General features: G+C 41.0%; 2 protein-coding genes across 3 annotated transcripts; one reads left to right on the forward strand and one right to left on the reverse strand.

Annotated features, from left to right (window-relative positions):
* The first annotated feature begins 617 nt into the window (after positions 1–617).
* Positions 618–14,672, forward strand: acot13 (acyl-CoA thioesterase 13). 2 transcript variants are annotated; one of them, XM_055654958.1, is made up of 3 exons: positions 618–962; positions 4,910–5,094; positions 13,521–14,672. In XM_055654958.1, the coding sequence occupies exons 1-3, from the start codon at positions 702–704 to the stop codon at positions 13,573–13,575; spliced, it is 501 nt and encodes a 166-aa protein (XP_055510933.1). In that variant the 5' UTR covers positions 618–701; the 3' UTR covers positions 13,576–14,672. The 2 variants fall into 2 exon arrangements, with proteins under 2 accessions (XP_055510933.1, XP_055510925.1); XM_055654950.1 differs by lacking the exon at positions 13,521–14,672 and adding an exon at positions 7,388–8,291 and having other exon boundaries at positions 702–962.
* On the reverse strand, positions 11,821–23,350 carry c2h6orf62 (chromosome 2 C6orf62 homolog). Its single transcript, XM_055654939.1, has 5 exons — positions 22,059–23,350; positions 18,023–18,199; positions 16,224–16,349; positions 15,222–15,356; positions 11,821–13,170 (listed from the first exon to the last, which is right to left on the reverse strand). Exons 1-5 carry the CDS (start codon positions 22,185–22,187, stop codon positions 13,045–13,047), a joined length of 693 nt encoding a protein of 230 aa, XP_055510914.1. The 5' UTR covers positions 22,188–23,350; the 3' UTR covers positions 11,821–13,044.
* Between the last annotated feature and the right edge of the window lie 1,332 nt (positions 23,351–24,682).

A 24,682-nucleotide genomic window follows, 5' to 3' on the forward strand; every position in this document is an offset into this window, starting at 1 on the left:
CCCTTGGGTTTCGGCCCGAAACGTTGCCTATTTCCTTCGCTCCATAGATGCTGCTGCACCCGCTGAGTTTCTCCAGCTTTTTTGTGTACCCTTTGTATGAATCTGTTTGCATCTCTGGAGAAAATGGAAAGGTGATTCTTCTTTGAACGTGAAATGCCACCTAATAATTTTCTCCAGGGTTGCTCCACTGAGTAACTCCGGCATTTTGTGTCTATCCCTGGTATAAACCAGCATCTGCTGTTACTTTTTAATTGAAGGTAGGCACAAAAAACTGGAGTAACTCAGCAGGACAGGCAGCATCTCTGGAGAGAAGGAATGGGTGACGTTTCGGGTCGAGACCCTTCTTCAGACTAGTTAGGGATAAGGGAAACGAGATATAGACGGTGATGTGGAGAGATAAAAAAAAAACTATGAATGAAAGATATGAAAAAAAAGTAAAGGAAACTGGGCATTGTTAGCTTTTTTTGGGTGAAAGCGTGAAGCTGGTGCGACTCGGGTGGGGGAGGGATAGAGAGAGAATGCCGGGGCTACTTGAAGTTTGGGAGACATCTTTTTTAATTACTCCATTTCCACAGACTTGACTGGCTGACTTCTTGCAGAGTTTCTATTTGTGTATCGTTTCCAGCATCTACAGTTTTATTTGCACAGTAGCTGTAACGATAACAGTTTCTCTTTGCACAGATGAGTGATTGCAGCATTTTATGTTTCCCCGAGGATCGTGGGGGTTTTCTCTGCAACAGAGGGCGTGTTGTATAATCTGGGGACAAGTCAATCACCGTGAGTGTGCGTCCCGGATTCTCATCTGCTGCAGGAAGAGGTTTGTTGCAACCCCTGATCACCTTCCCCGGCAAACAGCAGCCCGATCCAAATATCTGCCCATGGCTGGGTCGTCTTTGAACGCTCTCCGACAGGTCGTCCGGGGTTTGACAGGAGGAACCGGCTTCGATCGAATCTTGAATAAGGTGAAATGCTAACGACCCTGTGCCAGCAGTGAGCATGCAAACATCACCAGCATTTACTCAAGGGCAATGCAAGAAACTCCACTACTGCTACATACGCCGAATGTCTGCAAAGAAAGCTCGACTTTGCATTTATGCTTTAATACTTAAAAAAAAAAATCGAAATATTGTTCATAGTTGTCAAGGCAGTTGCTCCGCCTGCTCTAAACTGCTAAGGGAATGTCTGCAAGGTGAGAGATTGGCCTTTCTTCCAATCTCACACCTATCGTTCGTTTAATGACACGATAATGGACACTAAACGCTGGAGTAACTCAGCGGGACAGGCAGCATCTCTGGAGGGAAGGAATGGGTGACGTGTCGGGTAGCGACCCTCCGTCAGACTCTTATTCTTTTATCTGGCTTTTTGTTCCAACCATCTGCCTGTCAATATGGGCCTCGCCTCGGCAATATCCCTCGCCTGTGTCGACATTGCCTGCCACGCTTTATCCTGCCTCCCCTTTTCCAGCTTACTTCCCCTCAAAGCGTGGCAGTCCGCTATAATCTTTGCTTCTCCCTATCCCTCCCCCCCCCCCCCCCCCCATACAATCACTGAAGAAAGGTCACCTATCCATGTTCTCCAAATATGCTGTCTGCCCTACTGAGTTACTCCTGCACTTTGTACAGGGGGGTTGCACGAAAGGTCACTGGGTCATAGGGCTCGACGCACGGAGCCGCTAAATCCATCTGGAGGACATCCGTCACTTCTGGTATATGTTATTAATGCAAGAAACGCGTACTTTCCTACCTGTTAAAAAACGCTAAATTGTTGAATTTTTGCGCTGAAAGAAATTGTGGGAGTCGGGGTAAGCGTGAGAGACATGTACCCAACTTCAGAATTACAAACGTGAAGCGAAATGAAGGTATAGGGTGATTTCACGAAAGGTCACTGGAGCGTAGATCCGCACCCACGTGACCGAAAATCTCAAGTGGAGGACATGCTATACATCCGGTACATGTTAGTGAATGGGAAAACACGCACTTTCACACCCGTTAAAAACATCGAAAACGGCCAGTTTTTGAGCTGCAATTTACTGTGCCAGTCGGGGCGACCGTGAGGCACAGCTACCTAGATTTTCAGTCCAAAAAAAAGATAGAAACTAAGGTAAATTAAAGAGGGAGCTGAAGGTGCCAATCCAGCGGAAGTGAACAGCAGACATTTGCCGTGGAGATTTAAAGGTCCAAAATATCGGGAATTATCGCGTTTGCTCGCTGCATTTCATCAATAAAGATTAAAAAAGTCAATAATGCCTTACTTTTGATGAAATGCAGCGAGCAAACGCGATAATTCCCGATATTTTGGATCTTTAAATCTCCACGGCAAATGTCCGATAAGCATTTCCGCTGGATTTGCACCTTCAGCTCCCTCTTGAATTTACCTTAGTTTCTATCTTTTTTTTGGACTGTAAATTTAGGTAGCTGTGCCTCACGGTCACCCTGACTGGCACAGTAAATTGCAGCTCAAAAACTGGCCGTTTTCAATGTTTTTAACGGGTGTGAAAGTGCGTGTTTTCCCATTCACTAACATGTACCGGATATATAGCATGTCCTCCACTTGAGATTTTCGGTCACGTGGGTGCGGATCTACGCTCCAGTGACCTTTTGTGAAATCACCCTATAGAGAAGCGAGAACTGAAGGGACTACAGCAGCTAACGTGCTTGGTAAACATTGAAAATATTGGGAATTATCGCGTTTGCTCACTGCATTTCATCAAGTAAGGCATTATTTGTGTTTTTTCTTGATTCCTTTGGTATCTAAAAAATCTCTGAAGTGATAAATCTGGCTGTAAATTTTTCTTCAGATGCGTTTTCATTTTGTATGTAAAAACCCACTTGGGAACCATGGGCGATTTAAAAAAAATTACAGCCAGATTTATCACTTCTGAAACTTTTTAGATGCCAAAGGAATCAAGAAAAAACACCTTAGTTGATGAAATGCAGTGAGCAAACGGCCAATGTTCGCCAAGCACTCTGGCTGTTGTTGTCCCTTCAGCTCTCAATTCTATCTACCGTCATTTCTCCTCACTTTTGGAATTCTGAAGTAGGCTAACACGCTTATCCTGATTTCCATAATTATTTACAGTGCAAAAATTGACAATTTCAGTGGGTTTTAACGGGCCCACTAAGCTGGAAACAATGGTAAGTGCCTACCTGCAGTTCATCGCATGTACTCCATTTGGAGTAGCCTAGCAACAGTACGGGTCGTGGGTCGTGACCCGACTGCCGTGAAACCTCCCTATATTAACCAGCATCTGCAGCTCTTAGCTTCAAGATATTTTACTAAAACGTGAACATGGATCCGGTTCTTTTGACGTCCAGAATCATCCATTTATTTGATACCATATTTAAAAACATGGTTTCAGTGTTGAAAGCACTAAACATGACAATTTATTAGTAGAAAGACACCAAATAAGTGTTGGAGTAGCTCTGGAGGACATCTTGGTCGGCATGGGTGAGTTGGGACAAAGGGCCTGTGTCCGTGCTGAATGACTCTCTGCAATAGAAACATAGAAAATAGGTGCAGGAGTAGGCCATTTGGCCCTGCGAGCCAGCACTACCATTCAATATGATCTTGGCTGATCATCCAAAATCATTATCCCGTTTCTTCTATCTCCCCATACCCCTTGATTACGTTAGCACTAAGAGCTAAATCTAACTCACTTGAAAACATCTAGTGATGTTTCATGTGTGTATATATTTATATTACGGTATATGGACACACTGATCTGTTTTGTAGTAAATGTCTACTATGTTCCGTGTACTGAAGTAAAACAAGAATTTCATTATCCTATCAGGGACACATGACAATAAACTCACTTGAACTTGAATTAACCTCCACTGCCATCTGTGGTAGAGAATTCCTCAGATTCACAGCTTTCTGGGTGAATCCAGTGAATTGGCCTCCACTGCCTTCTGTGGCAGAGAATTCCACAGATTCACAACTCTCTGGGTGAAAAGATTTTTCTTCATCTCAGTCCTAAATGGCCTACCCCTTACTCTTAAAGTGTGACCCCCCTGGTTCTGGACTCCCACAACATCGAGAACATTTTTCCTGCATCAAGCCTGTCCAATCCCTTAAGAATTATATATGTTTCTATAAGATTCCCTCTCATCCTTCTAAATTCCAGTGAATACAAGCCGAGTCGATACATTCTTTCATAATACATCAGTCCGGTCATCCCTTGAATTACCCTGGTAAACTTACACCTCACTCGATTGTGTTCAAACAGTATCCAAAGCCTTTCTCTCCATGCCGGTAAAACTGGAACCATCCTCCAAGTAATATATTAACAGCTGCAAAACGTTAGGCTGCATCTCCCACAAGCAGCCAAAGCAGGTAGTTCTTATAGGAACTGCAGATGCTGGAAGATCGAAGGTACACAAAATTGCTGGAGAAACTCAGCGGGTGCAGCAGCATCTATGGAGCGAAGGAAATAGGCGACGTTACTTCGCTCCATAGATGCTGCTGCACCCGCTGAGTTTCTCCAGCAATTTTGTGTACCTTCAAGTAGTTCTTATCCTGAGGATGATCTTAGTATCTCTTAACCAGTCAGTCACCAAGATTGGAATTTCCTCTGATTTGAATGTTGCATTTTTAATGTTCTTGTATTTCACCCCACATCCTACTTCACTGTCAACCATTCAGGGACTCATTACTCACAGATTAATTTTTCGAACACACTCCTTAACAGCCACCAATTACTATCACAAAAATTTCAGAAATCTCAGTCCAATCCTTAAGACCATCCTGCATTTGCAAAGCCACAAGTGCTTTTTTTTTTTAAACATCTTTCGTACTAAAATCTCCTTTTTAACAACACTTTATATTCTAAGAACAGCACTCACATTATTTAGTATAGCACGGTATATTTTAAAAGTCAGTGTAATGAAATTGCAATTTTCTTTTTTTCTAGATGGCTGTTGTTTCAGCCAGTCCGGGGAAAATCATCTGTGAAATGAGAGTGGAAGAGGAACATGTGAATCGTGTAGGCATCCTGCATGGTGGACTGACAGCTACTCTAATTGATGTGGTATCAACGACGGCTTTACTTAACACGGAACGGGCATTACCGGGAGTTAGTGTAGACATGAATATAACGTAAGTTCAAGTTTTAGTACCTTGGAAAACTTAACCATACTGTGCTTGATTCTGCACAAATAGAACAGAAAAATAGATGCACAATTAGGTTCGGAGTGGCACAGCGGTAGAGTTGCTGCCTTGCAGCGCCAGAGACCCGGGTTCGATCCTGACTACGGGTGCTGTTTGTATAGAGTTTGTACGTTCTCCCCTGTGACCGTGTGGGTTTTCTCCAAGTGCTCCGGATCCCTCCCATACTCCAAAGATGTACATGGTTGCAAGTTAATTGGCTTCTGTGATATGTAAATTGTCCCTAGTGTGTAGGATAGTGCTAGTTTACAGGGTGATCACTGGTCGGCATGGACTCGGTGAGCTGTAGGGCCTATTTCCATGCTGTATCTTTCTAAAGTAAAGTCTAAACTAAATTCACTGCAAATGATTTATAGCATCCACATATATATTGCTTTCAAGTCCAAGACGTGGTTGCGAACTCTGTTCATTTACGGCGTATTTATCAGTGGCACAGAAGAGAGCATTCTGGCCTTATTTGTCAGTGTAAGCTTCTTGAAAGATATATCAAATTAGTCACAATACTAATGTGGAAAAGTGCCAGTTGAAAAGCAGTGCCTGAAGAAGCGTCCAGACCCAAAATGTCACCCATCCATGTTCTCCAGGGATGCTGCCTGACCCCCTGGGTTACTCCAGCATTTTGTGTCTCCTTGTTAAACCAGCATCGCAGTTCCTTGTTTGTACATGTCTTAAATGTTGTCCTCCGAATAGTGCTCTGGCCTGTTTTGCAGCAAGCAGTTCCTTGGTGCTACATTGAATGTGTCAGGCCAGACTGTGTGCTCATATCTCAGGTCTCAGTTTTGAAATGAACCTACCACATTTCAAGAGGAAACAGAAGGAACTGAATCTTAGGTGTGAAAACGCACACCTCCAGATTCAGGGACAGTTTCTTCCCAGCTGTTATCAGCTGACTGAATCATCCCACCACAACCCGAGAGCTGTGCTGAACTACTATCTACCTCATTGGTGACCCTCGGTCTATCCTTGATCAGACTTTACTGGCTTAACCTTGCACTAAACGTTATTCCCTTATCATGTATCTACATACTGTAAATGGCTTAATTGGAATCATGTATTGTCTCTTTGATGACTGGAGAGCAAGCAACAAAAAACATTCACTGTACCTCGATATATTTGACAATAAACTAAACTGAACAGATGTTGAAATCTTGAGCAAAACACTTTTCAAGTTAGGCATGAGTATGACCAACAGCCATGAGCTAACAATCATTGTTAACCTGGCATATATTTGCCTTCCAAGTCAATACTATGTGGAGATTGGCTACTTCCATATTGATCAAGCACAACAGGTATATTATCAACCAAAGTTCAATCCCCGGAGTAACTTTGCTGAAAATACAAATGAGTAAGACTATAAGAACCGTGTAGGAAAGAGCTGCAAATGCTGGTATAATGGCAGTTTTTACAACGTTCTCAAAGTCCAACCGATAGCCATTAATTATCAGAGATGATTTGGAGGTATAGCATAACGCACTCACGACACACATAAGACAGCAAAGATGAATCTTCCGGACGTCATTTCTTGATAAATTGCTTTTTTTATTGAAGTAATACAAAACAAGGAAATAACTCATAACTTTCCGTTCTTAATCGCTGTTCCATTCATATCATATAAATCATATAAAAGCTTCTTCTTATAAAGGTATGACATCTCGTAACGTGTGTGCCGTGATCATGGTAGAAAACTGTTTCCCCTCATTCTCCAACACTAAACTGAAACTTCAAATCTGAGAGCCTGCGCCAGCCACCTCTAACAAAACAACACACCCCTACTACGTATCAAATCCCACCTACAAAAGTACAGGCAGATAAAAGCTAAAACTAAAAATATCAGACATGATAATAATACTGACTTAAGCTTCATGGCTCCCACAGCTGGTTTAAATCGAAGGTAGACACAAAATGCTGGAGTAACTCAGCAAATCACGCAGCATCTCTGGAGAGAAGGAATGGGTGATGTTTCGGGTTGAGACTCTTCTTCAGACTGGAACTACTGATGCTGGTTCTATATCTCTCCACATCATTGTCTATATCTCTTGTTTCCCTTTCCCCTGACTAGTCAGAAGAAGGGTACTGACCCGAAAGGTCACCCATTCCTTCTCTCCAGAGATGCTGCCTGACCCACTGAATCACTCCAGCATGTTGTGTCTATCTGCAGTTCATTGCTATGCAATTACTTTCTTGATGGCTGCAAATGTAGTGTGTCACCTGTTACTCCTTTCAGGTACATGAATGCAGCAAAACTGGGAGAGGATATTATCATAACAGCTCAGGTGTTGAAGGAAGGTAAATCGCTTGCCTTTACCACTGTGGACGTGACAAGCAAAGTAACAGGGAGACTCTTGGCTCAAGGACGGCACACCAAGCATCTCGGCACTTAACAAAGGTTAAGTTCACAGTGAGAGGAGCAGAATTAGGCCATTCGGCTTATCAAGTCTACTCTGCCATTCAATCATGGCTGATCTATCTTTCCCTCTTAACCCCATTCTCCTGCCTTCTCCCCATAACCCATGACACCCGTACTGATTTAGAATCTATTTTTGGCTTAAAAATACCCATTGACTTGGCTTCCACAGCCTTCAGTGGCAATGAATTGCACAGATTCACCACCCTCTGACTAAAGAAATTCCTCCCCATCTCCTTCCTAAAGGAATGTCCTTTAATTCTGAGGTTGTGCCCTGTGGTCCTAGACCAGGGGTTGGCAAACTGGTTCTGCTTAGGGGCCAGGACACATGTCTGTGAGCGGATGGCGGGCCAGATCTATCATGTGTACATATGGATCCTGCCCTGGATGGCAGACAACAAATCACGTGTTCATAGAAGGTGCGTGGCCGCACGCCAGATGCGGTACAGCCAGAGCTCGGCGCTCGGCAGGCCGGATGATTACAGGGAAAAAAATCTGCCTGCGGCCAGATGATTTCAGGTTACGGGCTGCATTCCGCCCGGGAGCCGTAGATTGCCGACCCCTGTCCTAGACTCTCCCACTAGTGGAAACATCCTCTCCACATCCATCCTATCCAGGCCTTTCACTGCAACAATGAAACATGGTTTCAATGTAAACTATTTTTGTATGATGGAATTTACTGTATGTGTGGAAAATGTAACAAATTAAAGAATTTTATTTCAAATTTTGTAGATTGTACTTTTAATTCAATTACCAGGAGTCTGTCTGAAGAAGGGTTTCGTCCCGAAACGTTGCCTATTTCCTTTGCTCCATAGATGCTGCTGCACCCGCCGAGTTTCTCCAGCTTTGTGTACCAGGAGTCTGTCGTTAGTTTGCCTTAAAATTAAAACATGAACTGCAGACCAAATTCCTTTACAAAAAAACTGTCAGATGGTTCTCTGTAGTAATATTTCAGTACACTAAGATGCTTTAAATCAGACAAGGCATTTGAGGAATATGAAGAAAGCAGGAAAGAACTCAAGGCATGAATTATGAGCCCAGGAAGGAGCCATGAGATATCATTGGCAAGTCAGATTAAAGAGAATCCCAAGACGTTTTATCCATACATTTAAAATGAGGGTAACACGGGATGGCATAGAATTACACAAGGATAAAGGAGGGAATTTAGGGATGAAGTCAGAGGATGTAGGCGAGGTACAAAATGAGTACTTAATATCAGGTTTCACAAAGGAGCATGGTGTGGGGAATACTAATATCCTGGGGAATTTTGAGATCAGGAAGGTGGTGATGTTAGATCTCTTGAAGAGAATGTATTCATTAGTGACAGCAAAGCTGTGCCAGTAGGTCATATCGTGTCGAATTTAATCGAGCTATTTTTTTTAAGGTGGATGAAAGTAGGGCAGTGAATGTTATCTATGTGAGTTGGCGTGATGCGGTGGTACAGCGGTAGTTGCAGCCTTACAGCAATTCAGCAATACAGCTTGCAGCGCCAGATACCCGGGTTCGATCCCGACTATGGGTGCTGTCTGTACAGAGTTTGTAGGTTCGCCCCATGGGTTTTCTCCGAGATCTTCAGTTTCCTATCAAATTCCAAAGACGTACTGGTTTGTATGTTAATTGCCTTGGCATAAATGTAAATTGTCCCTAGTATGTGTAGGATAATGTTAATGTGCGGGGATCACTGGTCGGCGCAGACTCGGTGGGCCAAAGAGCCTGTTTCCTGCGCTGTATCTCTGAAAGAAACTAAAATTTTACAAGGTCCCACACGGTAGGTGATCCAGAAGATTAAGATGCATAGGTTCCATAGTGATTTGGATTGAGAAACAGCCTCTCCATAGAAGGTAATGGGTAGATCTGGTTGGGTGCAATTCTGGCTAGAGATCTGTGATCAGTGGTGTTCCACAAAGATCAATGCTGGGATCTGGGTTGTTTGTGATACAAATAAATTACTTGGATGAACGTGTAGATGGGTTGGATAGTAAGTTTGCAGATGATACCAACATTGGTGGAGTTGCAGATAGTGAAGAAAGCTATGAGGATACAGCAAGATATAGATCAATTACAGATTAAGTAGAGAAATGGCAGATGGAATTCAATCCAGCTAAGTGTGAAGTGCTGCACTTTGGGAGGTCAAATATAAGAGGAAAGCATACACTTAATGATATAATCCTTAACAGCATTAATGTACTGATGGTTCTTGGAGTCCAACTCCATAGCTCCCTAATAGAATGATATAGAATGCTTGCCTTCGTCGGTCAGGACATTGAGTACATGAGTTAGCTTGTCGTATTGTAGTTTGATAAAATTTTGATAGGCCGTATTTAGATATTGTGTGCAGCTGTCCCAGGAAGGATTAGAGTATTAGGTGGAAGGTTTGACAAACTTGGATTGATTTCTCTAGAGCCTGAGAGTCTGTGAGGAGATCTGATCGAAGTTTATAAAGTTATGCGAGGCAGAGATGGGTAGACAGTGAGAATCGTCTTCCCAGGATGGAAATGTCAAACACCAGGCATAGTTTTAATAGTGGGGAAGTTGAAAGATGTGCGGGGCAAGTTTTTTTTACACATAGTGGTAGGTGTCTGGAACATGTTCTCAGAGATGGTGGAAGCAGGTACAATAGTGTTTAAAAGGCTTTTTAAATAGGCACATTAATAAGCAGGGAATGGAAGGATAGTGATCATGCAAACAAAAGAGATTCATTTAATTGGCAGCACAGTGGCGCAGCGGTAGAGTTGTTGCCTTACAGCACCAGAGACCTGGGTGCGATCCTGGCTACAGGTGCTGTCTTGTACGTTCTCCCCCGATCTGCGTGGGTTTTCTCTGGGATCCTCCCACTCTCCAAAAACCTACAGATTGGTATAATTGTAAATTGTCCCTAGTGTGCAGGATAACGTTAGTGTGCAGGGTTCGCTGGTTGGCACTGATTCAGAGGGCAAAGGGCCCGTTTCCATGCTGTATCTCTAAACTAAAACACTGGATCCAATGGCCTTTTCTGCTGATAAACAGTTTCAGGTCTTTAGCGTATTGCAGAAGAACAGCATTCAAGTGGCAGTACAATATTGGATCGGTGCTATATCAACACATTAAGATCTCATCGTCATTCTGGTGAACATTAAAATAACTTACTCGGTTCAGAGTTCTCTCACCCATCCTTTTGAACAACCTGCATTCAATGGTAACATGGTGATTGCCATTGTGGGATCTTTCTAGATGCCATCAGTGGCTACATGCCAAAATTCCTTATTCTTTAGGCCCCCCGCCCATTTAAAACCACCGTGCTGAATTTCAGAAGTATCTTGAATCTGCATTTAATTGTTAATTGCATCAATGCAATTGGCTCCATTCCTTGAGCGGGTTCTTTCCTTAAGTCTACTGATGAACAGTGAATTGTGAGGTGAAAGATTAGATCTCATAATCTGAAAACCCTTTATTCCACTGCACCCTTGAAGTATGTTGCACAATACAAATTCATGTAAAACTAATCCCTCAAAGAAAGTATAAACTCATAGGAACTTATCGAGTCAAGGCCACCCTGTTCCTTTCTGAGTTTTAACAAATGCTATGATTCCACAAACTATTTCATCTTGAGCTGCTAGATTTGCAATTGATTCCTTATTTCTTACTTTTCCTTAATTACCCAATAGTGGCTAAATTTACTCTTATTCAGTCAGACTGGGATATCAATAGCATGTGGTGACAGAAGACATAGAATTAAACTAATTGAAATATACTTTCTGGCGGCACGGTGGCACAGCAGTACAGTTGCTGCCACTTTCAGCTCCAGAGACCCGGGTTCGATCTAGACTATAGGTGCTGGCTGTACGGAGTTTGTACGTTCTTCCCCATACCTGTGTGGGTTTTCTCCAAGATCTCTGGTTTCCTCCCAAAATTCCAAAGACATACAGGTTTGTAGGTTAATTGGCTTGATATAATTGTAAATGGTTACCAGTGTGTGCAGTATAGCGTTAGTGTGCGTGGATTGCTGGTCGGCGCGGACTCGGTGGGCCCGCTTCCACACTATCTCTAAAAGAATCCTTAGTGACTGCCATCCACACTGACCTGTTTCACTGCTGCCTCCATTCAATCACCTTTATGAGATTTTATTTTAGTGGAATTTACCTTCCTGAGATGCTTAACACACATTTTGGTGTGGAATGACATGATTTTTAACAACATTTCTAGAGCTGGTTGTGAAATAGTGTACCTACCAAACTACAGTATTTTTCAATGATCAAAAAAAATCACAACTCTGATGTGGATTAAAGATTTATTTTCATTTTCCCAATTCCAACAGGCGAATACAAATTTGCTATTGATTAGCACTGTTCTTAACTGAAGTGGCAGGCATGCATAAATAACCCCAGAAAGCTCAGACTTCTTACAGCTCCAAAGAAACGATTTTCGCCACTTTTGATTTTTCTCGGCAGCCTGCCTTGCGTTAATTGCACAAGTTCAAAATCAAGTCTTACAAATAATGCCCTTAATAACCCAATTGAAACACTCCAGAAGATTTTTTAAAGCAATTTTAGATGCATTTTCTTGAATGCAAGTATGGTATTTCTTCATTATTTTATTAACTTTACACAGTTGTATCAGCAACCAGCATTTTTTTTTCACATCAAAAACTGACTTTCTACCTTCATTTGTTTTTAGTCCCAACCTTCCTTTCTAGGTAAATAAGCTATTCAGGAAAGCCTTTTAAACTTCCAGTAACATTGAACTTCAGTGACAATCGTGTAGCCGCTTTGCTACTTTAAGACTCCAGTTATTTGCAGAGTCTACCCATTATTAACCTGCTAAAGTCTCCCCAAAGAATAGAAGAAAAACTCCTTTGTACATTTATAGAGCAAATTAGGGAATGAGATCCAAAAAGAACATGCCAGCAAACTCAAATGTAGACCATATGGTTATGATAGACTACATTACTCAGATACCAAAATGGGTACTTTAAAGATTCCTTCCCCTACTAACTCTTTCCGTTGCTTTTTTTTTTTTGAACAGTTTATGCCCAGTAGCAATGCATGTCAGGACCATGTGTTATTTAGCTTTAAAGCCCTTCATTTGTACATACCCAAGTTGAATCCTTTAATTGATGGAACCTTTATTAAATGCAGAACTCACCCAACATTACATCTTAAAACAATGGAGTGGCAGGTTACAAAACCAGCACAAACCAGATTAATATGTACTTTTCAGGTATCTATGCAGAGATAACAATCAAATTTCACCTTTTTTTCCAGGTGGAGCTGAAATGCAGATCTAAGCAGCCTATTGGTGAATGTGCAGGCAGTAATTTAAAAGAAAATAAAGTTCTGAGATATGCATGACCGGAAAGAAATTTTCAAGTGGAATATGCTTTGTAACAAAGACTGTTCTTTTCATGAGTGGATAATCATCTTGAACTCAGGAATAAAGATGAAATGCAAGTTCACTGTTGTTGACTCTTTTGGTCTCCCCTATATTGCTGGCCCTTGCCCCTAATCTGGCATGTAGGGACGGAGATGGTCCTCAATGGTTCCAACTCCCCAGTGGGTGAGCTGATCCTGTGGCAGGTATAGACAGACGCTGCATAACTTGAAAATTATGGCCTTGGTTTTTGGAGTCTGCAAAATAAAATATGACACCTTCGTAGTTCACCATTATGCCAAAGAAACCACAATAAATCTGTAATACAGCTGTGCAATAAATAAAACAAGCCTTATTGGCATATTTAAAATTGAGAGTTCACAGGTTGATGTTTTAAGTCCTCAGTGGCATATTTTCAATGTCACCCATAAATGGTTTATGCAAATTTAGTTTGACACGGTATTTTTTGTAAACCTCACAGGGAGACATTTGAAGATTGTGCTTTTGAACTTCCTCAGATCTATTTTGAGGTCAAGGCTATCAACATATCACATTTTTTATTTTGAACAAATGATGATGTTTTTTTTTTGTTGTTTTTTTTTTAAAGGGATATGAAAAATAGCCACATTTACTGCTCTGGAAGGGAAAAGCAAGGCCTTTGAGGGTGAAGGTATGCCACCTCTGGCCTGCCACCCCTGGCCTGCAAATCCTCAGACTTACTCTTATCATTCATCAGAAACTAAACTTCAAAACCCCATCCATGGAGAAACAAAAGAATCTGAAGGCTGGAGTACAAGAAGATAAATGTAAACTTGAATCAACCCAGTTCAAAATCATAACATGGTTATTCGATTACATCTGCAATTTCTAGAGCTTTGATGTTTGGTTTGTCTCCACTGATAAATACAGAGAGCACCCACACATCCACAAGCCTCAAATTAAATGTAATAGTAGGCAATAACACTGTTTATGGCAATACTTAGTTGACTTTTAAACATGGTTTATAATTTCTAGATGTATTAAAAATCCCCACATTACACTGAATTCATGTCGTCGAGAATTTTAAATTCCTTAGTTTCATTTTTCCCCCCCATCACCTTTTTTTGTTTACATAAATGGAGACCGCCGTCCACTGCCTCTTCATCGTAGGCGGTAGTGGGGATGTTACACTTCAAGCATATCTTTAGATCTTAGTCTAGAAATCTCTCTCGACAATGCTGCATCATTGAGCTGACATTGTTGTCGGTATTTCACGCAGCAATCTTACTCCTCACTTCTAAAGTTGTGAAACTAATGAGAAGCCCTTGCAATTACACCTCAGAAATAAAATCAACAAGGCCTGAGTAATCAAGCTGCAGTATGCTGATGACACTTGCACATACTCCAGATTCAGGGACAGTTTCTTCCCAGATGTTATTAGGCAACTGAACCACCCTACCAACAACGAGAGAGCAGTCCCGAACTATTATCTACCTCATCGGGGACCTCGAACTTTGATCGGACCTCACTGGCTTTATCTTGCATTATTATTCCCTTATCATGTATTTGTACACTGTGAATGGCTCGATTGTAATCATGTATTGTCTTTCCGCTGTCTGGTTTGCGCGCATCAAAAGCTAAAAGCTAAAAGTGATAACAGCCTTCTGAACAGTCCTTCCATCAACTAGGGTACTGACCGATTCACCTCTATCCCATTGCGGACATTGGACTTTGTCTACTGGAACGGGCATGCTACATTCCTGAGGACTATATTTTGCACTATCTTCCCCTTTGCTTTACCCAGTGTACCAGAGTTTCACTTGATTGTATTTGTGGATCGTATATCTAATCAGTTTGGATAGCATGCAAAACAAAGCTTTTCACTGTACCGCAGTACACGTGACGATAATAAACTTAAATCTAATTTTAGACTATAGTGCTAAGATTATTCCCACATACCGAATGTGAAAACTGTATCCCCAAAAGTATTTAAAGCATGGTTTCTGCAAAATCAAGGGTGGTCTCAAACCTTCAACAGCTCAAATCAATCAATGCATTCCAATTGTAATAGTCCTGTGTAGATCTTAAATGTAAATCTAGCAAGAATTGTAAGCAACCATGCAGAGAATCACCAAAGAATGACAGTCATTGTATGTAATAGTTCGTAAACATTATTTCAAGAAATTAGAACAAGGCAAAAGAAAGAATCACATTCATATCATGGCAATCAAAGCAAATACATCAGGCAATTTTCACATGTTCTTAAAACAAATAGAAGATGGAACCAAATATCTTTAGGAGAAATAAATGAGCTCAGAATTATAATCACCTGCAAGTGCTGACGATTAATGAACAGAAAGATGGACTGGGTAGGGTTGTTTACGATGAGTCCTGCCTTATCCTTCCGGCTAAGTAAGTGCAGAAACTGTTTCTCATAATCGCCATGATGAAACTCAAACTTGGCCTGCATAAAAAAACAATTACTTGCAAATATTAGAAAACAAGATATGTTGCTTAATTACATGTTCAGAAAGCACTCAGTAAATGTCAGTTTGGATCAGATGTATTTAACCTTTTAGAAACATAGAAACATTAGGTGCAGGAGCAGGCCATTCGGCCCTTCGAGCCTGCACCGCCATTCAATATGATCATGGCTGTCATCCAACTCAGTATCCTGTACCTGCCTTCTCTCCATACCCCCTGATCCCCTTAGCCACATCTAACTCACTCTTAAATATAGCCAATGAACTGGCCTCAACTACCCTCTTTAGGTTTATTAGACACTGAGGTTTTATAATTGATTTTAGCATTTTTGATCAGATTGGACAGAACCCCTACTGCCGGTCCATCCAGCATCCTCAGTTCAAATGCTCATAGATTCCTGGTACCAAAAAGGTCAGGCTTGGTTCTGAAGTACCACAGAAAAACGATAAGCTTGTAATTTATCAAGCTCTACATATAATCAATTTTATTGGCATATGGTACCAGCACCTACAAATGAATCCAGCAATGTGTCAAGTGTAGAAGTAAAAACAAGAAATTAAGACATCTACAAAGGAAAAGTCAAGGTCCACATAACCCATCCAGATTTCTCATTATTCTGTTGATAAGAGTGATAATTGAAATTAAATCCATATAGTCATTAAGAACTAATTACAGTATTAATCCAAAAGCTCAAAATATACCATGTTTGTGCAAAACTCAAGATCAATGCAAACCAAACTAACCAGAGTAGAAAGTCAAAAGCTTGGCAAACTGCAAATCAATTGTGATAATGTACATATAAGCATGGGAAAAACATGTTCTATAACAACGAGTGAAGAAATAATACCTGAACAGGCCTGAAAGGCTCACCATCTGTACCCTTCCACCTGGAGAACAGGAGACAGACCACCTTTTCTATATCATTCCGTGGCCAAAGGATAAAGTCCATCTCCTGTGTACAGCCGATTACATCCTAAAAAGGTCAGAGATTTAGAGAAATTTAAATACAGATATTAAACAAATTGCCTATCAGAACTACTAGGATTCTGATCTTGTTAAGTTTGCTAACTTTGACTGTGGCTCAATTGTTACATGGTATTAAAGTACAAGGAAAGCAAGACTAAAGCATATGCATTTCTAATGACTGCTTCCAGGGTCTATCACTATCCTTTGAACAGCTGAAAGCATCTTGTCTTTCAGTCTAATGCCTCAAGTCACATTAGGCCGTGAGGTAGACACAAAATGCTGTAGTAATTCAGCGGGTGAGGCAGCATCTCTGGAGATGCTGCCTCACCCGCTGAGTTACTCCAGCATTTTGTGTCTACCTTTAATTTAAACCAGCATCTGCAGTTCTTTCTTACACATTAGACTGTGACTTGTATGCAGAGATTAATTTAATTTATGCATTAATCATCTGTGGAACCAGGTTTGCAGAGAATCAGTACTGTCTTCCGACAATTAGTAGGGGCACCTGAGCAACTTAAAAACCCAATAAATACGGCTATATTTACATCCATTTGCAATGTCATGCCTATAACGTTCAGGATCAGGAACAGCTTCTTCCCTACAGTCATTAGGCTATTAAACCCTACAACCTCTGAACTACATAGACTACTATTGTTATTATTGCACTATTGTTTCTTTGTTTTGTGTACATATTTTTACACACTGAACTATTTTTTCTCATTTATTATATTGTTTACAGTGTACTATGTTTACATATTCTGTTATGCTGCTACAAGTAAGAATTTCATTGTTATATCTGCGGCATCCAATAGTAAAACACTATTGACTCTTGAAGAGAAACCAAGACATTTTACATCATACCATTTAAGCATGAATTGATTTAACAAATCAGAAACTTGTCACTAAAATGACAAGGTTAATATTTTAACAAAGCACTTTTGGGAAACGTTTTTGTTCATGAAATACTCTGCCAGTCAAACCTTTGGTTTTCAAACGAGAAATGTGCACCACAGGAAGCTGCCATGCAGTCTATTGTGCCACAACTTTGAAACGAGCAATTGCCCTTAACGCAACAACCTTGAATGTAACTTAGGTTCCTCATTTTTGTTTATCTGCAAGTGAACATTTCCTAATTCATCCCCAAGTTATGATTATTTTGAATCTATGAATTGTTATCAAATGCAAGTCAAAGGGAATAATTTTTCTTGTTGTCATAAATTCTGGTTTAAAACTTCTATTAGTTCATAAGTTCCAAGGCAGACAGCTTTTTAGTTAACATTAAGAGAGTGCCGGAAACTTAAAACGAAATGTTTTAAAAAAAATTACATTTGCTGCTCATCAATAAATTTAATAAATTGAAAGATTAGAAATATTATCAGCCTTCAGCAAGTTAATTCCATATCAAGACCGCAAAAATAAAAAAACATTTTACTACTCAATAAATTTAATAAATCAAATTATTAGAAATATTATCAGCGTTCTGCAAGCAAATTCCATATTAGTATGATGCAAAAATCTCAGCCCAAATTACAATACTTTTCATTTTAACATAATGATTGTTATTATTCAAACACTTGAATATTTGGGTTTCCTATCTTTAGATCAATTTATAGCATGCTGTCCAGATATACCATAGAGCAAACAGACTGAAACCTTTTGGGTTTCAACCAAAGCACTTACCCTGCGCATGGATTGGTAGCGGGGTGCGTGAAGCTGCACTACATCCTTCTGCAGCAGCTCTATGGAACTGTCCAGGGAGTAGCTGGACTCCCGAACACCTTTGAGGATATTTTCTTCATAGTTATTGGTCATAACTGGTACCACTTCAGCCACTTCGAATAGTGCCGACTTTTTCTTCTTAAAATCATATCAGAATTACAATTCTTGTTAAAGCATTTTCTATCTACACCATTATTTTCTATTAATATAGTACAATCAAGTTGAATTTCTCAGATCAGATTTATAATATTAAGTTTGAATGATGCCCAACAGATTCTAAGAATGTAAGCTCTACATTTAACATTGCAGAGTAATGTAAAATGGTCTTTTCATCAATAAAAATGTCATGTTGCATAGGACAAAGAGTACAGGGACAATACAAACTGTTTCATTCATGTACAAAATGCTTATTTCTGAAGGAATAAATTAAAAAAAAAATCAAACCAAGAATTTTTTTTTTTTTAAATTGAATGAAACATTTTAAATGGTAAAAAGAAACACCTAGGAAATAAAAACATAACAACAAAGAACTGCAGATGCTGGTTTATACCAAAGATACACACAAAGAACTGGAGTAACTCAGTGGGTCAAGCAGCCTCTCTGGAGAAAAAGGATGGGTGGCTTTTCAGATCAGGTCCCTTCTTTGACTGAAGAATGGCCCCGATCCAAAATGTCACCCATCCCTTTTCTCCAGAGATGCTGCCTGACCCACTGAGTTACTCCAGCACTTTGTATCCAACATACGAAGTAAAAATATTATTTTCACTCAAATTTAAATAAGCTATATTAAATGTGCAAGGCACATAAGCCAAAAAGTAAGCCACCTTCAAATTAATCAAATGTTAGAGGGTTGGAGAATGGAAGTTGGTCTCCTTACCTAAATAGTCTATGTTAAGTTATCTTTCACATGCATGGTAGTACTATTACCAGGTGCCAATTCCATTACCATATAGTTTTATTTCCTTTTACCTTCAACTACCAGCTGATCCCTATTAAAAACACTGATGCGACATTCAACTCATTATTTAGATCAAAGCTTTAAGGGAGCACTCAATTCAGATGCTGCCAATCTCTTCAGTACATTTTTATGAGCAGATCCCTACTGTTATTTTAAGAGTCAATCACCAAATCAAGAAATTGATAGAAGACCGACACAAAACAGAAACACCAGCAGCTGGCAAAAACAAGAGTGATGTTAATCAAACAAAATTGGACAATGATAAAGAATAGAAAAGAAGACCATTGGATCAATAATATATCCATTTTTGATACTGTTCAAGATACAACAGTATATTTTTTTGTTGCACCTTGAGGTGGCTCTAAAGCATTGGTGAATTCAAGTTTAACATAATTGTAAGTGGCCAAGGAATCACAGAAATTAAATTATGGACAAGCACTGAGGTCCGGCAGGAAAATAGGAGGGTGGGGTGGAGCATACGCCCCAGTCTGCATCAACAGTGCTGAAGTAGAGATGGTCGATAGCGTCAAGCTACGAGATGAAAATATCACCAATCATTTGATTGTGTCTAACCACATCAATACGACCAAGAAAGGACTCTTATTTGCTTAGGTTTTTAAGAAACTTCAGCACACCATCATGATTTTTACCAATTTCTACATGCAGAGGATAGAAGGCATCCCATCCACATGCACCATAGGCTGCTATGGCAACTGCTCCATCCAAGATGGCAAGAAGCTGCAGAACTGTGGGCACAGCCCAGTGCATCACGTAAATCAGCCACCCCTCCCCCTTCTCCAATCGACTCCACCTCCACTTCATGCAGTTGCGAAAAAGCACCTACAATATCATGGACAACCCTCATTTCCTCTTCTCCAGTCAGGCAGATGATGCAATAGCTTCTAAGCACATACCACCAGATTTAAGAACAGCTTCTTCCCCACGGTGAACAAACGATCGAATGGTCCTCTCATATGCTAAGGATAGATTACCGATCATTTCAATCTAACTCTGCACTCGATACTCACCAGGGCCTAAACTCGTGCATTTCTTTCATACTCATCTCATTCCCTTTCTTGTGCTTACTTTAAAGTCACCAGGTTTGTTGGAAAAATTATTCCACTGCGACAGATTTTCTGTGCAACCAAATGTTATTCTATTAATACATTATAACACTTTTGGTATTAGTATATTATTGTCATGTGTACCAAGATATAGTGAAGAACTTTATAAAGGTCTGACCTGCTTGAACAGCATGCAAAACAGTTTTTCCACTGTATCTTGGTACACACGATAATAATAAACCAATACCAATAGTGTGTTAGTATATTAATAGAATATCATTTGATAGTCTGGAAAATCTGCTTGGGCAGTACCAAAAGCAGTAACAAACTACATTAACAGAACTTTACAGTAGTGTGTTGAATCATGGCAGAAGAAACAATTATTCATCACTTAACAAAATTACAATTATTTTATTATTCTTTAAACAAATGTGTTTTACCCAGAGTGGGGGGGGGGGAAACCAGAGGACATAAGTTTAAGGCGAGAGGGGAAAGATTTAAACCGAGGAGCAGCCTTTTCATACAGAGGGCAGTGGCTATTTGGAATCTACTGACAGAGGAGGTAGTTGATGCAAGTACTATTACAACATTTAAACGGCATTTGGACAGTTCAATGAATAGGGAAGAATGAGAGGGATATGGACCAAATGCAGGCAAGTGGGACTAGTGTAAATGGGGTATTCTGGTCAGCATGGGCAAGTTGGGCCTGTTTCCATGCTGTAAGACAGACTAATATTCAATATTCCAATCCAGTATGACTGCCAGATGGTCTATGCCTGAGCTAGTAATGGAAAGCACTCCGTGCCCTTTTAAGATTCACTATCTCTAACAGACAGCGATTATGCATCCAAACACACCTCCATACTGATTATCGTCCCATTTATTGTGCATTCCTGTTACAGCTTCACAAATGCATTTCTTCACACTATTCTGGGTTAAGTTCCATTTGTCACTTTTCCATCCAGCTAACTAGACCATCCATATCTTCCTACTTTCCTCCTTGCATTCAAGCACTCTGCCAGGGTTTGTATTTACTAATAATTTACTTTATCATGCCTGCTACATAGAAACCTCAATTATTAATATAGAATTACAAAAAGTAAGGGACCAAATATCAAACTTGTGGTACTCCACTGATTATAAGTATTCCAAAGCTAATTAAGCACCCAATTTGCCATTATGCAATCCCATTTGACCTGTTTGCCAAATGGGACCAAGTCAAAAGCCTTGCACTGCTCAAGGTCACTCTGCTAGAGCATCAGCCAACATTAATGTGGCCCTGCAGTCATCCAGGCACTGTCCTGCAAATACACTATAGACCATCTTCTCATTCCACATGCAACAATTCCACTATTGGCAACTTCATAAGTGATAGAAGCAGAATTAGGCCATTCAGCCCATCAAGTCTTCTCCACACTTCAATCATGGCTGATCTATAATTCCCTTCACACCATTCTCTTGCCTTATCCCCATAACCCCCGACACCCATATTAATCTAGTATCTTACATGTCCCCACTGATAAATATGATTTAGTGTCTTGCAAAATTAATAAAATAATTTATGTGTAGGCTATTGTATAATTTGTGTGCTGTCTGAGTCTGTGCCCATGATGCTGTTGATAGATTTCCATAGTGTCTAGCTCACCATCCATACCTGTGCATATGACAATAAACTCGACAATGTGTCAAGACAAGAAGGAAAAAAATGTTATATTAGGAAAAACATAATATGAGGAGTAACTCAACAAATCAGGTAGAATCCCCAGAGAACATGGATAGGTGACATTTCAGGTCAGGAACCTTTCTCAGACTCAACATGGATAGGTGACGTCTTGAGTCTGAAAAATGCCCGACCCGAAACATCACCTATCCATGTTCTCTAGAGATGCTGTCTGACCCGCTGAGTTACTCAAATGTGGTGTGTCGTTCTTTAGTAAATCAGCATCTGCAGTTCCTTGTTTCTACAAAATCTTACCTTATCTTTGAATACAAAGGCAATGTACATCTTGAAGTCAAACTGATCTGCCAGAGATTCTTTCTTCTTTCTAAGTTGAGCACGCAGTCGATTTAAAGTCTGGTTCTTCCGAGAGTGTGGGTCACCCATTTTGTTTGGGTGTGTGGCAACCCTCTTTTTAGCTTACGAAAAACTGACAAAATCTAACATGGGCAATTTCTCTCAAAAGAAAACAGTGCAACAGAACATGTCTGGTAGCACTAACTTAAAAAAAACAAAAAAACTACCACAACTACTAGTCCAGAAACTCTAAAACTGTGTTGTGCAAAAACTTAGGATAAATGTTGGCCAGAGTCCAGTCATGATAACAATCCCTATATATACATGGTCACATCAGAGTGCAGAGAATTAAACTCACTTTTTAAATTCACATTAACAAAACCTACAAACCAAAGCAATCCAAATTAGAGCTAAATTTTAACCCGATGAACTAAAACTAGATTACAATGATGGATGCTAATGGATCTAACCAACAAATTAAACACCTAACTGTAATTCATATGTGCCCAAAGATGACACAGAAATGATGCAGCCAAATCCCATGTTTACATACAAGCCAGGTTTTTGCCTTTTTACACAAAAAGTAGCCGGAAAAGTCTACCTGCAGCCTCTGACACAGCTGTCTTCAAACATATTGGAGTCGGTGATTTTTTTTTTCCTTTTTAGTTTTTGCTTTGAGGACAGACAATAAAAGAGAAATAGGATTGCACTGGCACATCAACTACATGGCGCGGCTCATTGGCACATGGGCAGAAACAAACAAAATACCAAGCAAAAGGCATTTCTGACTTTATCAATGACTCGGGTTCAATCAACACCATGGTGGCAAACCTTTACCCCGTTTCCTGACATCGCCCTACACAAAGCAAACGAAAAATAAAAATCACTTGTTTATCATGTTTGCTTCTTCAGATCGGCTCACAGGCTCGTCTGCTGGCAGTTTCTGCTGCTTCCTCTCGCTTTCTCGTTGTGGGGGTTTCTACCTTAACTCCTTTTCCTAAGCAGTTGATATTGAACATATATATGTGATAATTAGCAGAACCAACGCTGAGTGTCACTGCCCGCCCATGTCAAGAAGAGACCACAAAGCCGGTCAGAGCCGTCAGTGTGAGCGAGCCGCGCTCCCTGCGCTCTCGGTCACCCATCACTCGTGAAGCGGGCTCCTGGCGTGAGAAAAAGCGCACCAAGCAGCGGGCCTTCCGCTCGGGTGCTGCTGCCGATCCCCCACCCGCCCGCTAACCCGCCTCTCACTCTCGATCCCCAACTCCCTTCACACAACGACAACTACACGGCCTCGACCTTGCCCCCGCCCCTCTCCCCGCTAACTGTCCGCCGGCCGGCCTCCCGCTGCGTGTGAGCGTGTCTGTCTCTGGCCGCTTCTGCCGCCACCACCTCCACCTCCTTCACTCGGACACCGCCGACAGCACAAGATGGCCGTCCTCACGTCACAAGCCTCCTAACGTCACGCCTCCCTAAACGTCACACCCCCTTACGTCACAAGCCCAACACGTCACAAGCCCCCCCCCCCCTCTCAAAGGCCACGACGTCACAAGCAAAGATACCAAGCCCCCTATGTGACGTCCCCAACATCACAAGCCCCCCTACGTCACAACCCCCCCCCCCCCCCCCCCCCCCCGCAGGCCCCCTACGTCACATGCCCATTGTGCCAAGCCGCAACATCAAAGGTCCCGTACGTCACAAACTCCCGTACGTCATAAGACCCCTATGTCACGCCCCAGAACACTGCTTTCGGTGAATAAAGTTTTTATTAAAACCGGCACCTTGCACCCGGTTCCACATTTCAGCACTAGACGCAGAGAAAAAAGGATCATTTTCCAATTTTCAATTTTGCTTGAAATTTCGTGAACACACGTCATGTGGTCTGTTCCCTGCGACATCCCCGTCACGTGTGTAGGAAGCAACTGCAGTTGCAGGTTTGCACCAAAGATAGACTTAAAATGCTGGAGTAACTCAGCGGGACAGGCGGTATTTCTGGAGAGAATGAATGGGTGACGTTAGTTTCGGGTCCGAAAAAGGGTCTTGGCCGAAAACGTCACGCATTCCTTCTCTCCAGAGATGCTGCCCGTCCCGCTGAGTTACTCCAGCACATTGTGTCTGTCCTCCCCATCACATGGTCTGTTCCCTGTGACTTCGCCGTCATGTGGTCTGTTTTCTTTTGCCCTGTCACATGGCCAGTGGCCTGTTCCCATATTGCCCCCGTCACATGGTTTGTTTCCCTATTGCCACCATCATGTGGTCTGTTCCCTATTAACTCACTGTCAAGTGGTATGCTCCCTATGACCTCATCCCCCCTCCCTACAGTAGTTATTTACACTTTTTGATGAAGACTCTGCTCCAGGTGTTTAGACCATATTTCTTTATCAATAATAATAATAATAATAATAATAATAATAATACATTTTATTTATGGGCACCTTTCAAGAGTCTCAAGGACACCTTACAAAAATTTAGCAAGTAGAGGAAAAACATGTAAGGGAATGAAATAAATAGTAGAAACATGACTAGTACACAAATTAAAGACAGAATTCAGTTCAAAACACAATATGAGGCAATTCAAGCACAGA

Source organism: Leucoraja erinacea, chromosome 2 (assembly GCF_028641065.1).
Source record: "Leucoraja erinacea ecotype New England chromosome 2, Leri_hhj_1, whole genome shotgun sequence".
Taxonomy (NCBI): domain Eukaryota; kingdom Metazoa; phylum Chordata; class Chondrichthyes; order Rajiformes; family Rajidae; genus Leucoraja; species Leucoraja erinaceus.

Coding starts and splice junctions, on each gene's coding strand:
- acot13 (XM_055654950.1), top strand. CDS start 702: ATGTTTCCCCGAGGATCGTGGGGGTTTTCTCTGCAACAGAGGGCGTGT. Junction 963..4,909: donor TCGATCGAATCTTGAATAAG/GTGAAATGCTAA, acceptor CTTTTTTTCTAG/ATGGCTGTTGTTTCAGCCAG. Junction 5,095..7,387: donor AGTGTAGACATGAATATAAC/GTAAGTTCAAGT, acceptor TACTCCTTTCAG/GTACATGAATGCAGCAAAAC.
- c2h6orf62 (XM_055654939.1), bottom strand. CDS start 22,187: ATGGGTGACCCACACTCTCGGAAGAACCAGACTTTAAATCGACTGCGT. Junction 16,350..18,022: donor GCTACCAATCCATGCGCAGG/GTAAGTGCTTTG, acceptor TGACCTTTTTAG/GATGTAATCGGCTGTACACA. Junction 13,171..15,221: donor TTAATCGTCAGCACTTGCAG/GTGATTATAATT, acceptor TTTATTTTGCAG/ACTCCAAAAACCAAGGCCAT.